Here is a 15637-nt window from a genome sequence, read left to right on the forward strand (position 1 = left end):
TATGCAGATTATTTTGTGATTTCTCAGTGAAGTCTTGTGAAGTCAGTTTCTTTTAAATTGGGAGAAAATGATATGCATTGAGGAACACCGCGTTACTGCAAGTTATACAGCTTTTGGTCAAAAGCATAATAATTGAAAAGTCTATTTTGTTTAGCTTCTGATGTCGCAATTAGATCATGAGTAGTGCGCATCATTAGCACAATGCTCAACCATGCATCATGAAGCGCACAACTCCTACATTGATGCAAATCGGCAATTCGATTCTGTGAGCCATGAATCCGGTGGAATTTAACTCGGGCTCTTGCATTAGATTTGGGAATTTAACTTTTCCCAATACTACTGATAATGATTACTACGTCAGCAAAGGAAGAAAAAAGAGAGCTCTTGGATTACTCCGTTACTTTAAAGTGATAATATTTATCCGTATGTTCATGCTTTCATTACTGCAATGAATATTGATCTATTATGCAATATTTAAGGAATCAAATTGACTCTGTAAACACCGTCATACAACTTCTTTCAATTGAAAGATTGAGCTTCGACGTTAAACTGACGTTAAATACCTCAACTGAATAAGATTGATTAAGATCGCTGCTAGTAGTTGCAAAACACGTGGACAAGTTTTTCTTAATAGGGCAGCATAATATAAGTAAACGTAAATTTGTCAATATTCCAAGTTCTCTTAATTGAAAGATTGAAACTTTTGTAATGATTCGGCCTTTTGTGTTATTCGGCCTTTTGAGATTCGGCCTTTTGTATCATTCGGCCTTTCATGGTTCGGCCTTCTGGGGTTTCGGCCTTTTGTGGTATGCTAGAACATTTTCGGCCTTTTGTGATTCGACCTTCTGTGGTTCGGCCTTTTGTGATTCGGCCTTTTGTACTGATCCCGTTAACGCAAGTTAATACGTTGCTGATATTTAACTAATATACCATAACGTTAATTGCTAATATTTAACTATTACGCGATATTAGCGCTGGACTGGAATTCGACAGGACACCGCAGCCGAGGCAGATCCTGGGGCTCGTAACGGCGATGCCTCAACAAAGATATAAAAGAAGTCGATAGAAATCTGATCTAGGCTCTAAAATGTTGTAGAGTAGTAGTATTAGAGATTTTAAGTAGACTTGAAAAAAGGTCGTTTAAGTAAGTTCATTGGGTTGAAAAGTGACCATTATAGCTCAATTCAACCCAATGATCTACAGAAATTACTCCGCACTTTGAATTGCGATAATCAAACATTTGTTACACTTTTCGAGCTACTACCTACTACTATTGTTAGGAGTGGTACCATTTCCAAGAAGTCCGTTCAATTACTTGGCTCCGCCGACGACATTGATGTTAAGGAACGCAGCTGGATCAAGCTTTAGTTTGTTGTAATGCAAACAATGATAGGTAGATAACAACGTTATTCTATTGAAAAGTTTTCATAATTTAAAATACGATATCAGATCCAGTGTTGGTTGAACCATTTTCAAATTTCAGTCACTGTTTTTAACAATAATGAAGGACACAAAAAACACTGCGATAAATCAAACCAACCGTGATTGATTTTGATGAAGATGCGTTTGGTTTCCAAGCTCGTGCTTGATTTGAATCCCTGACTTTTTTCCACAATAATCAGACCGATTAAACTTGTTTGTAGACCTAGAACTAACCTTCTGGTAGATCCTGCTTGTTGGCAAATATCAGTATAATGGCATCCCGCATCTCCCGGTCGTTGATTATCCTGTGCAGTTCTTGCCGCGCTTCGTCTATTCGATCTCGATCTGCACAATCCACTACGAATATGAGTCCCTGTGTGCCTAAAAAAACAAAACCAGCATTAGGTTATTTGATAAGCATATCAATCAATTTTGACATTATCGTACCTGTGTAGTAGTGCCTCCACAGTGGTCTAATTTTATCCTGCCCGCCAACGTCCCACACGTTGAATTTGACATTCTTATACGTTACGGTTTCGACGTTGAAGCCGACTGTTGGAATTGTCGTTACCGATTGACCTAATTTTAACTTATATAGAATAGCTGCAAGGAAAGAAAGACACGACACAATCGCATTGTCAGTACAACAATAATTCATCCGACAAAGCGGTGAGAAAAAGGATGTGCTGTTGCCGCTTCTGCTGAACTACTTACTAGTTTTGCCGGCGGCATCTAGTCCCAGCATCAATATTCTCATCTCCTTGTTGCCGAAGATTTTGGACAGCAGCTTCCCCATGGTGACCCGATTGCACTTTGTACCCCTTTAACAGGGGCTGCTGAAAGGAAGTGAAAAGATGCAAACGCTAGATTAGTATATTTGTGTGGTCAAGTGTCCGGTCGTAGCCGGCTCTCACGAGTGGATTAAGTGGTTTATCTGAGGGGAAATCACAACTTGACGATTGTTGACAGTAAATATATGGGTAATCAACGGAAGAAGGTTTATTTGCTTTTAGCTTTTTTAACGAAGAAAAGCTTTTACCTAGTTCATAATTCAATGCCGTAACTTAATTATGTTGTAAATTTTTAAATTAAGAATTGAGCCATTTCGATTTAGTAAAATCACTTCTCGACAACAAGCTCAAAAAAATCTTAAAATATCATTTCAACCAATATTCTATCAAGCTTAAAGCACCGAACAAATCTGGTAGTTCCACAGATGTAGGCACTTATGACACCAACTGTGCGAGAGTATCGTGCCAACTATCAACCACTCTTTCATTAATTCTATGCTCCGGCCTGAAAAGCAGTAAGTAGTGCCAAATTAGTATCTGTAGTAATGGACGAAATATATGCTCTTTCATGTATTGTTCTAGACTTGGCCTGTAAAACAATGCGAAGAGCTTAACTAAATATTGCTAATAAATAACAAATTAAATATAATTTTCCTTCATCCAAATCTTCTCAGCTCTCCACATTATTTCAAATCTCTTTCATCTATCCAATCTTCCATCAATTGAAAAAATTCAACAAATTTGTCAAACCCCACATCAAGCTCTTCGATAAGGATGAATATTGCATAAGAATGAAAACAAAACCGTCCACCATCCGCTTTTCAGAGACTACGATAAGGTGACAAAACGATTAACGATTGGATTACTGGTGCAGGGTCAACCGTATCGATTTTAATTTCAAAAAACCGTCTGGTCTCGAGTTACCGCGCCCGACAACAACTGGAGCGTTCATACTAAATTTGTTGCATTCCTCCAACCGGTCGTCAGGCAGTCCATTGAAGGTAACAAAATCCCAATCAGAGGGATGAATTATTCATTGTTTGACACGAGCGAACACACGAGTGAACAGCCGGCTGCGCGCGGTCATCAGCTAGTTATCAGTTTGTGTTTTTATTGGTAGTAAAAAAAAAGATACATAGGGCCAGGTGCTATTTTTTCGCTAAATATCCGTGGGCGTGCTTCTGAGAATAGTTATAATCTTTTCTAAAATGTTTTCCAGTCACAATATTTGATACCCATTCACTCTCTACCAAGTACCGTGAAATGAAGTAATAAATGAGCGGCGCTACTGAAAGTGCTGGTTCAGACTAGAGATGGTAACTAATGTGAGAGTAAATAACATGAATTATGTGTTGCAGTATGTGACTGATAGAGCTCATGCTTAAAATGTATTCTCAGTGAAAAAATCATGTTGAATCTTTTAGATGACGACAAGTATTTGTAATTTGCCACGCATTTTCCCACACACGTTCCTGATAATTCGCAGAACGTTACATAAAAATTATCAGAGAATTAAACGGTATAGACTAATCTTTATATCATAATACTTAAATATCATAATACTTAATTACCTACTATACAAAAAGGGAAAAAAGATGCGCGGCTCCAAAGCAAGACCATGTTGAGGGTGGCTGGGTTCGGTGCCGGTCTATGCAAATTTTCGGCTTGGAAATTATCTCGACTTCCCTAGGCATAAAAGTATCATCGTGTTAGCCTCATGATATACGAATGCAGAAATGATAACTTGGCTTAGAAACCACACAGTTAATAACTAAATGAACACTAAGCTGCAAGGCGGCAATGTCCCAGTGGGGGATGTAATGCCAAAGAAGAAGAAACCTTATTCAATTGAGCTATTTTCCAACGGTAACGCGCCAATCCAAAGTTTAACATTGAAGGAAAATTGCTCAACAGGTTTTAACAGATCGACGGACAGGTTGTTTATGAACGCAACGGTTTCAAATATGCGGCATCTTTCCGGTTAAACTAAAATAAGCAATCGATCGCTGAAAGGAATGATCTAATTGAAAAATCGTTTAATCGGACTAATTGCTTTGCAGGAAAAAAAACGATTCATTCCTGATCGAGTTCAATATTGTTATCAGGTACGTGCGTCAAATCAGGCGATTCATCTTATCTATCACGCTAAAGACTCCAATAGTATCAAAATACGCCAATGCATGATATACTTACAGATGACAGAGAACATAAAAAGCTGGCGGTCAGTGCATTCTGTAACAGCTTACAATATTGTCCTTATCAACGGTGATACATCAACTCAAGTTTAATGAACCTTGCATTGAGAAGTTGGGATAGACGTTTGTATAAGATTTATAAAACGATTGTACGACATTTCGCGCTAACACATTCCGCGGTTAACCATTTTGCGGTGTACCAGTTCGCGGTCTACCACTTCACGTTCAGATCATATTGCGGTATAACATTTCGCGATTAGTACTATTTCGCGGTCAATACCAATTCGTATGTTTAATTTTACTAATGTTACAAGTAGCTCAATAATGTGTTCTTTAGCTTTGAATAGCCTCAAAATTTAATTTTAATGTAAAGCGTATAATCATTGAGTTTACACCAGACTCAAATCCCAACAACAACAAAATTGGGTTGCAAAACATATTTGCAAATGCGACTATGTAAAGAAGGCAAAACAACACACTTTGCCTTATACTGGAAAGATGCGAACATTTAAAGAAGGCGAAACAACAGATTTTGCCTTATACCGGGCAAATGCGAACATTTAAAGAAGGCAGCACATGATATTTCGCCTAATACCTGCTAAACGCCTTCTTTAAATGGATGCATCTGCCCGGTATAAGGCGAAGGGAGGGGTAACGCCTTCTTCAAATGGATGCATCTGTCCAGTATAAGGCGAAAGGAGTTAATAATGCCTTCTTTAAAAGAACGCGTCTGCCCGGTATAAGGCAAAGGGAGTTGATAATACCTTCTTTAAAAGAACGCGTCTGCCCGGTATAAGGCGAAAGGAGGGGTAACGCCTTCTTTAAATTGGTGCATCTGCCCGGTATAAGGTGAAAGGAATTGATAATGCCTTCTTTAAAAGAACGCGTCTGTCCGGTATAAGGGGAAGGGATAGGTAACGCCTCCTTTAAATAGATGCATCTGCCCGATATAAAGCAAAAGGCACAGCAGAGTGCGATTGAATTCGCATTCTATACCGTCCCGCCCAGTCCGTTGCTGGGGGGCATGGAGTGCGATCCTCTCGTTTAATAAACAATGTGCACTCGCTTGGCTGTGGATATACAACAGTAAAGCAAATGTGGAGATTGGGCAAATCAAGCATCCGAAAGATATTCAATTTGCAAAAAAGAGAGCTAACCGCGGTGGAGGTTGGTACTCGGATTCTGATGGCTTTTCCGCAAACGTGACCTTTAAGTGGTCTTGTTGTGTAGGGGTTATCACGCCTATCTAGAGAGTAGGAGGTTGAGGGTTCGAGTCCCTCCAAGACACGTGGATTCTTTTTCGCAAATTTCATATCAATTTGTCCATTTCGAAACATATGCTGTGCATATGCACAGCCAAGATATTTAACACAAAAGGAGTTGATAATGCCTTCTTTAAAAGAACGCGAAAGGATATGATAATGCCTTATTCAAATGAACGCGTAAGCCCGGCATAAGGCGAAAAAAGGGGTAACTCCTTCTTTAAATGGATGCATCTGCCCGGTATAAGGCGAAAGGAGTTGATAATGGCTTCTTTAAGGGAACGCGTCTGCCCGGTATAAGGCGAGGGAGGGGTAACGCCTTCTTCAAATGGATGTATCTGCGCGGTATAAGGGGCAATTGAAATTTTGAAAACAACTTCTAAATATTCTGGGAGGCCTTCCTTAGCTGTGCGGGAAGATGCGATGCTGCCAAGCAAGACTATGCTGAAGGAGGTTGGGTTCAACTTCTGGCCCGGTCTAGGAAAACTATCTAAAAAAAAATCGGCTTTTTAGGTATAAAAGTTTCAACGTGTTAATCTCGTGTTCAACGAAGGCAAAAACTTGGCTTAGAAAACTCGCAGATAATAATTGTGGGAATGCTGAATGAACAAAGACTAGTATTATTAACATTCCGCGAAATGATACATTCCGCCAAAAGTCATTCGGCGAAAAGGTACAAACCGCCAAATGTCGTACCGCGAAAAGTTACAAACCGCCAAATGTTATTCCGCGAAATGTTCAACCGCGAAAATGAATTCCGTGAAATAGTTTTCGGTGAAATGTTATACAATCAACACAGCACCATTTTTATCTATGTTTGAGTAATACATAGCAAAGATACATTAGATCTCTTCATGTTTTCCAAAAGAATCAGTAATTCATCCGGTCAGCCCAGAATTAACATTCATATGCTAAAATAAGCCCTTCAGTAAAGTGTTCAGCTAATTTGGATACCATTTCAAGGTGGATAAGTCGATTTAGTGTTATAAGACTGTTTTCAAATTTAAAAAACATCTATTGGCGAATAAACGATTCATGACGCAAAAGAAGAGACATTCGATGCTGGGTACCTTGCGTGGACGCGCCGTGCACGCAGCTTGAAAAAATGCCCTTAGGCCGATGACATACTGACGCGTGTGCGTGCGTGAACGCGTCCAAGACAAAAGAATTCCTCTTACTATTATTCTGCCTTACGTGTGTTTAGACGCGCTCCGCATGTCATCGACCTTAGAAGCGGCTCACAACAGCGAACATGTTAGGGACGACTGATCTATTGTCTGAGTGCCGGCGAGGTACTCTATAGTGTAAGCAATACTATACACTATGGGCCTCCAAAAAAATGGATGGGATGGTTAAAACCATGGTTATCACGTGAAGATCAAGTAAACAATACAGCAATGTGTCGAAAAGGAATCCCTTGGAAACACTTCACTTATATACCATACCTACTTTATAGTGGGACAGAGCAGAACGAGCCCTACACCGTGAAGCCTCCATAAGGCCTATGGGAACACCCAGAACATTGTTTTAGTCTTCGCAAACGCCAACGCGCCTATCGGGTTAGAAAAATTCGTTTGTCCCGTACTAACTGCGTGCTAATCGATTGACGAATTTTTTTGTACGTTGTCGACATGAGATGACATGAGGTATCGTCATAACTCCTAGTCGATAAAAATCGAGCGCAGAGTTTCAAATTCAAGAAGTAACAGACCGCTGAGTTAAAAAAATCAGTTCTTGGCAGTTGAAGGAATAGATAAACAGTACCGAACAGAATCTATACGAGAGGATAGAAGATGTCAACGGATCTTAGGCCGTTAACAGTTTGTGGGAAGATATCCCTGAAACGGCAACTCGAGGACGCAACAAGTGTTAGACACTGCTCAGCGATGCCAAAGAAATTATGAACTTGATGAGAAGTGATGGACGAGGAATTTTTTTGGGAGGAGTCGACTGCTATAGTGATTGATGTTTGACAGTTTTACGAAGACAGAGAGGAAAGATCAACCAAATGAAAGGCAGCGCAACGATAGTGTGCTATCAGCAGTGCAGGCAACCATAGATTGAAACATCCAAACTTCATAGGGTTCTAATAGCCCTTTGTTGAAGAACTTTATTCTTTTGTTGACAATTGCCGGGCAATGGCATAAAATGTGTTCCGAGGCTTCTTTATCCATGCCACAGAATCGACATGAATCATCTTGAAGTTTTTTCATTTGCTTCAAGTGATAACGGCTCGGACAATGACCTTTTTTGGAAAGTTCTAAGATTTTACGGGTTACAGAAATATTTGGTATGATAAACCTTTTGGACTGCCTCGCATTTGGAGTGTGCTTCCAATTTGTTTCTACTTTCGAGGTTATCCACATTTTCAGCACTATTTTTAGAGCACATGCAGATAAAGCACAAAACGGTTCTGGTCCACAGAAACTGTTTGATGATCCGAGTTTTGCCAATTTATCGGCTCTCTCGTTCCCATCAATTCCACAGTGGCCAAGAACCCAATATGAAGTGACTTGATTACAACAAGACAAGTTTTGAAGGGAATTTATACATTCCCAGACGTGTTTAGAAGTACATGTCGCTGACTTCAAGGCATTCAAAGCGGCTTGACTGTCCGACATAATGCAGATATTTGAATGCCTGTATTTGCGTCGCAAACACAAATTAGAGCATTCCAAAATCGCTTGTATTTCAGCTTGAAACACAGTGGGCCACTTACCCATGGGTATTGAGATTGCTGCCCCTGGGCCAACCACCCCGGCTCCTGCTTGGTTGTTCAGCCTCGAACCATCTGTGTAGAAAACTATTGATCCTGATCGTAGATTTGGACCGCCGTTTTCCCAAGAAGTACGCCCAGGATTTATTACCTGGAATAAACGCTCAAAGTTATATTTTTTACCCATCCAGTCTTCATTATTTATTACTAGTGGGTTTATCTAAAATACTTAAATCAACTCGTTTTGCCGTTAGGCTGACTGGATCGATTTTCAAGGTATTCTCATGAAATAAATGCTCAAGTGCGCTACTTTTGTGGTTAAATAAGAAACCATAAAGTTCAAGTTGACTTGTTATGTCTTATTCGCAGAACAATTTCATTTTCTCAGTTTCTAAGTGAGGGTCTTCAGTGACTACCTGCTTAAGTTTCTTTAATTGATCTTCAAATTTTACTAATTTATCAAAAAATAGAGATGTTCTACATTCTTGAAGATACACTTTTAGAAGCTATGCTAAGACAGTTTTTGAAAATAATTTCAATTGATGAAAGTGGTAACTGAAAACATTTTTTTTAGGGACCACCCTATCTAAATTTAGTTAAAAATACATAATACATAATACAATAAAAATACATTTCAAAAAGTTTGTCACAAAAGGGCCACCCTAATGATAATTTACGTAGATCATTTCTTCTGAAGATGTCCAAACTCTAGTGCTGATGGTCGTCAATTTATCGATTTAGGTAATGAAATTTGACGAATCCGACCATTGTGCCGTGAATCAGCAAAACGATTATTTTTATTGCGTTCGTTCTCATTTCTGGATTTTCTCGTGACATTTTCAGAACATTAACGGGAAAATCTTTCGAAATTCTCCGGAAAAATCTGATGAATTTTTAAACAAAAATGTATTGAATTTCTAAGGGCAATTATTTGAAAAAAAAAATCGCGATAAGGTATTCGGAATTTCCATGGAAGATTCATTTTAATTTGCACGAAAAATAGTTCAAAAATTTCACATGAAATTGTTAAGAATTTTCAAGAAAAATCTTCAGAAAAATATATAAAGCTCTTTTAGTGGAATGTATTCAACCGTCTAAGACGAATTAAGTACTCTCCATTTAGTCGAGTCAAGTACAAGACACTGAAGACGACCACACAGTTGTGGTCGAAATACGTATCTGCAAAGATAACGAAAATTAACTGGTGGAATTAAATGGAGAGTACTTAATTCGTCTTAGACGGTTGAAGAAAAATCTTGCTGAACTGAACGTTTTTTTCTAGGTCGAAAAACGAATTGGCTGTAAAAGTCATTCGAACAAAATTGACATACGGCCAACAGGGACGAACTAGTAATATGACCAAAACAGCCGTTTGCAGTAACAGGCCGTTTGGCCGAATGTAGTCGAAATGCCGTGAGGCACAAATGGTCGTTTGGCAAAAATTCCCATTATAAGCTAAACGGGCCTGGCACCCGAAAATGGCATTCGTTAAACCTGTTCTGCCGAATGACTCATTCGGGTAAACGTCTTTTTCTGATAAAGGATCAATACAATAGAACGACATTTTTGTTTCGGTCAGACGGATCCGTTCGGCCAAATAGACCTTTCTGCTAAACGATTTTTGCGGCTAAACGGCATTTTCGGAATTTTAGCTGGGGGTGGTTGGAACTCAAAAGATCTAGTGCGGATTTGAAATTGTGTATAGTTTCCATAAAATAGTTGTAGAATTGGAAAACATTTGAAGTTGCTGGAGGTGAAAAGTGTGTTCCCGGCTCGGTGAGTAAGAGCAGTATTCAGGGATAGCGTTTTTGTTGGAGCACAAGTTAAGTAAACAAGATAATGCCTAGAGTTTGGATGTTTTTCCAAAGTACAAAACAAACGGCAAATCGCGCGAAATGGGGCCCTCCTTAGCCGTGCGGTAAGACGCGCGGCTACAAAGCAAGACCATGCTGAGGGTGGCTGAGTTCGATTCCCGGTGCCGGTCTAGGTAATTTTCGGATTGGAAATTGTCTCGACTTCCCTGGGCATAAAAGTATCATCGTGCTAGCCTCATGATATACGAATGCAAAAATGGTGACTTGGCTTAGAAACCTCGCAGTTAATAACTGTGGAAGTGCTTGAGTGAACACTAAGCAGCGAGGCGGCTCTCTCCCAGTGTGGGGATGTAATGCCAATAAGAAGAAGAAGAAGAAATGTTGTATATTGTTATTTGAAAATAAATACATTAGTGGAGTGAGGGGGCATACCTATTGTGTTCAAATCCCTTCTGATGATTTAAATATGATTCTGATTCGTTCAACTTAGCTTGGGTTTGAATTAACAGTATGTCTTTTTTGGCCTGCGGTCGCTGAAAATTAATGGTTTAAAGAAGCTACGTCCATCGTCAAGTAGGAGGCTGAAGGTTCTAGTCCCTCCAAGACACGTTAATTTTCGCAAATATCATATCAATTTGTCTATTTCGAAACATGTGCTGTGCAATATCTTGAGTATCGATTTTTTTACTTTAATTTATCGATTATTGGATGTTCGATGTTTGACCGTATCGATTTTTTTTTGTAAGTTATATCGGATTTCTTAGAGAAACTTAGAGAAACATTATCTGCAATTTAAAAAAAAACTGGGAAATATAATATAAGGACTGTTCATTAAAGAAAGTGGACAACTGTTTTTCAAAGGAACATGTTTATTTTGGAACAAATTCATATGGTTGCTTTAAATAAATGACAATCAACATACATATGAACGAATTCACGTGATTTAGAATATTTACTTCTCTTTTCTGAAGAATGCTCGGACTTTTCTCTTGACAGCTCCCATTACATTCTGCACAACTTCTTCCGTAACTTTTCATTGTGCCGCAGACCAAATTTTCTTGAAGCAATGAACAGAGCTTGATCCTACAGCATCTACCTTACACACTTATTTTTTTTTTCGCTGGAAACGAGCAATATTTTGCTGATTTTTTTTGTGCTGTTCAACCAGCAATAAATTCAGCAAAATGTTTTGCTGTATTTACAGCAATCAAGACAGCAATGCGTTTTGACAGAACTATTGCTGGTTTCCAGCAATTTTATCGCGGCAAAAATTTTACTGGTTTTTCAGCAAAATCTTAAGTTTGTGTTTGCCAATAGTTTTCATTGAAAATATGGTAAAAACATAAGCCCCCCACATTCAATAAGTCTTAAAAAAATATGTATAGGCCAAGGTATAGGCTGCAAACTGCTTACAAAATGCTGTTGTTATCTCCAAACCGCAAATTACCAATTTATTGCTCGGTTCCGCTTTCGCCGCTGTCGCAACATGGCAATTTAAATGAACGAATAAGTGTTTGACATATACATTGCTGGATGTTCAGCAATGTCGTAGAATTGCTGGATTTTCAGCTAACAAAACCAACTTAGCTGAAGTTTCAGCAACAGGAAATTTACTGAAGCAATTCCAGCAATTCAGTTTGCTGGACGAGATGGTGTGTAAGATGCCGCTTAATTATAGCCCAGTATTTTTCGATAGGACGCAGTTCAGAGGAGTTTGGTGGATTTAGGCATTTTTCGACAAAATCGACTTTTTCCTTCCGCAGCATCTCTAACGTAGCAGAAACGTAGTGAGCCGATGCCAGATCCGGCAAACACAATAGAGGATCAGTATGCTTTCGGTAGATGGTTAGAAGTCGTTTTTTGATACACTATTTTCTTCAATTTTCACCGTTGTTTGTGAAATACGGAGTCACAGGAGCAAATTGCTTGCCATACCAAAACATTTTCCCATTTTTTTTTTCGGTTCGGATATATCGCACGTCATCAGGCACATCCGCCCTCTGTTCAGCGTTGAAAAAATGTGGCCCTGGAAATCTACTGAAGTCCAATTTGACGTATATCTCGTCGTCCATCAAAATGCACTGTACCATTTGTGCAGAATTAATCTGCGAGTTGATAAACTGATCCGACCTATCGTTCGGAATTTCTAAGGTTTTTCCAAATTGTTTAGGTGTGCTGCAAAAGTAAACAATTCCTTTACACACAGAGCGAAAATTACCAATTTTTCGTTAAGTTTTAACCTTAAACCATTCATAAAAAGGTGTCCACTTACTTTAATGAACAGTCCTTACATCAGCTTTCATCCGATAAAAATAGCAAAAATGTCATGTGAAGTATCGATATATCGGAATATTGATGTTTAGTATTTTAGCTTCAATACTTCTTGATATCGATATTTGACAATCAAAACATCGATCCAACAGCAACGATTTTTTTTTAAACGCCCATCCCTAAATAAAACTATTCAAACTACAATTGCAATATAAAACCCAATATCTAATGTACAACTTGCATGAGCTACAGCTTTATCGCCTCTCAGCCACATATATAGGTACATAATATAAAACTTATAGGCAAGTACTTAACACTAGCATCCAGAGTGAATGAAATTATATTGGACGGCGATAGAGCCACACTGCACTTAAGCGATTAGCCCCATCAAGATGTGGAAATCGTCCACTTGAATTCCTTCTTTTTTTTCACGCTCACTTCATCCACTCATAAATTCATCTAATTAAACTAACAACCTTGTGGATCAATACGCTACTGCTCTTCCCAGTTGCAGTGATATTCTCGTTTAGGTTTATGAAGCACTAGCCACTTAATTCAGTAGCTACGCGAAGCTGTCATTCTGCTTGGGAAACTTGTCACAGAAAGGCAGCAAAAATCCATATAAAGGAAATTTTATTCCGTGTTTCTACTAAAAAACCATTAGCATTAGTGTTGAAATTCATCACTTTATCATTCAGTTATGAATTTCATTTTGTTTCCTTGGGTACAATCGAAACTAATCGTGCGCCACTTATCACCGGCCTAATTTAACTGATTCTTTATAGCGATGATGCATTAGAAAAAATAAAACCGCTCTTCAGCACTAGAATCTGATTCAGAAGCTATGTTTCATGGCATGTAAACATCTCTGGCTTGACGCCAGTCATAAAGCGCTTAGCCGTCACTCATCATCATTATGATCTGTAGTCTATTTCAAACAGCCTTAATTGGTCCCACTAAAAAACTGTGCTATTTGGCGGTTTTAAATCATTTTTTACGCTTTGAAGGCACCTACAGAAAGGAAGATTCAAATTGGTTCGACTTTCAATCGGATTCAAAAATGAAGCTGGAAATTATTAAATAAAAATAGATTAATCCACTTATTGGGGTGGTGTCTTTCTTGTGCAGCATAAAGGTGATAAGATAAAAAAACAGTGTTGACCCGATTTTTGACGTAGGATTACGTCCTTCCGGAAGATAGGGGGCCATTCTGCAGATTCAAAATTGAGATCGTCACGAAAAGTGGTCAGTAAGTATGGGCTAATAACTCAGCCATCTTTCAACCGATTTTAAAGATTTTGGTGTTAATCGAACGACGAACTTTTTAAGATTTTACTCAACTATCGGAAAAATGCATTCAAGGTGCTAAACTATTAAAAATTTGAATTTTACTAGGCACTAAAAATCGGTAAACCAACCAATCGAGTATGTGCATCGCAAGCACAGACATCAAAATTGTGCAACTTACGGGCTCGACTCCAATCCTCAGTTCAATTAAGTTTTCTCGGAGAGCAGAAATAACGAAGACGCCCGTAGCAGCAGTCCCAGCAGAAAGCGCAACATCGAGAGGCCATCGCCAAAAGCAACAATCTTCGGACTATCGTTTAGTTACTGTTAGTGGCGAATTGTGGAAAGAAAGGTTCTTCTCAGGACCAAAATTTGAAAAAAAAAGGGTTGAGGTCCCTGGATACCAGTGGCGCCACTGAAAATGTTTTCTTAATAGTGGCTACTTAGCAGAAAAGTGACATTTTTACGCAAGGTACGGACTATCGTTTGTTTGCTTTGAATGATTAGAAAGGCGCATTGTGGATCAAAATCGATTCTTGTCAAATTTACCATTGTACGCAAGAGAAGGTAGAGCCGAAATATTTTCTCACTAAGTGCAAATCATAACCGCTTGGCGACGGTAGAAAATTGGAATAGGTAGCAGTAAAAGTGCGGGAAGTAAACAATGATGACGTCTCGCATCATTGAGTTGCGTTAGCAGTCAAATGAGATTTTCCCAAGATTCTGATTTCGGTATTTATTGGAAACAAAATCATCATTTGACACGAGAGAAGGTTGAGCCAAGACAAACATTTGCAAAAAATGCAGTTCATAATCCCTTGGCAAAATTCTTTGTCGGTAGCAGCCCATGCGCTCTTTGCAGGGAGACGTTGCAAAACAATGTATTAGAATGGATGACGTCTATCGTGTTCCAGCGGCAAATCATAAATTGGCTGACAGTGGCATCAGTAGTGGAAATTCATTTCAAAATTTTGATTTCCGGCGTGCGCGGTACGAAAATTCCTCTTCTCTTTGAGTGGGACTGTGGCACTGAAAAGGGCCGTTTTAAGCTACGAGCTACGTCCTCTTTAATCGACTTGCTTGCTCCGCCTTTCGTTCGTTTGTTGCCAGTGCTTTCGTACATAACCAGGGCCTCTTCTATTCCTTCTTCTTTTTCTTTTTTTTTGTACTTCTTCAAAGTGCAAATTATAATCGCTTGACATCGGTTTGCTTGCTCCGTCTTTCGTTCGTTCGGTGCCAGTGCTTTCGTACATAACCAGGGCCTCTTCTTCTGCTTCTTCTTTTACTTCTTCAAAGTGCAAATTATTGACGCTTGGCGTCGGCAGCAGCGCAAGCGCTCTTCGGAGGGGGATGCTGCGAAAATTGATTCGCATGGATGCTGTCCATCGCGTTTTAGCGGTAACTTATCGAGTGGCTGACATTGGGGTCAGTAGCAATGAAATGAAATTTTCTCTAGATTCTGCTTCGGTTTAGTCGCTGCTTGTGATTGGGAAGGTGCATTACTGAAAACGAATGGGTTCTTTTCAGAATCATAAATTCACACAAGAGAAGGTTGAGCCGAGACAAATATTTTTCCAAGTACAAATCATAAGCTGTGTTGCTGCTTGTGATTGGATAAGCGTATCGTGGAAAACAAACAGGTTCTTATCATAACCATCATATTACATGGGAGAAGTTTTAGCTAAGACGAATTTTCTTCAAAGTGCATAATTGCTTGGGAGCAACAGAACAACGTCGTATTCAAATAAGTATGAAAATTGCTAACAGTTGAGTAAATTTTCAATTGAATATCAACTTTAACAGGGGTAATCTTGGAATAAACATGTACTCATTAGGTTCAACCTGGCATTCAATATGCATGCATTCTCTAGCACAGACA

The 15637-nt window shown here is 39.0% G+C and overlaps 1 protein-coding gene across 2 annotated transcripts in view; it reads right to left on the reverse strand.

Annotated features, from left to right (window-relative positions):
* LOC134209021 (ADP-ribosylation factor 6) overlaps positions 1-15637 on the reverse strand; it is an 83423-nt gene that overhangs the window by 11173 nt on the left and 56613 nt on the right. The window contains exons 2-4 of one of the 2 annotated variants that reach the window (XM_062685003.1): positions 2137-2255; positions 1870-2025; positions 1657-1803 (exon numbers count right to left, since the gene is read on the reverse strand). In XM_062685003.1, coding sequence (XP_062540987.1) covers positions 1657-1803; positions 1870-2025; positions 2137-2218 — 385 coding nt within the window. In that variant the 5' untranslated portion in view covers positions 2219-2255. Of the gene's footprint in view, positions 1-1656; positions 1804-1869; positions 2026-2136; positions 2259-15637 lie in introns of both variants that reach the window. The other variant, XM_062685002.1, reaches the window with a different exon arrangement.

Source organism: Armigeres subalbatus, chromosome 2, assembly GCF_024139115.2.
Source record: "Armigeres subalbatus isolate Guangzhou_Male chromosome 2, GZ_Asu_2, whole genome shotgun sequence".
NCBI classification, from domain to species: domain Eukaryota; kingdom Metazoa; phylum Arthropoda; class Insecta; order Diptera; family Culicidae; genus Armigeres; species Armigeres subalbatus.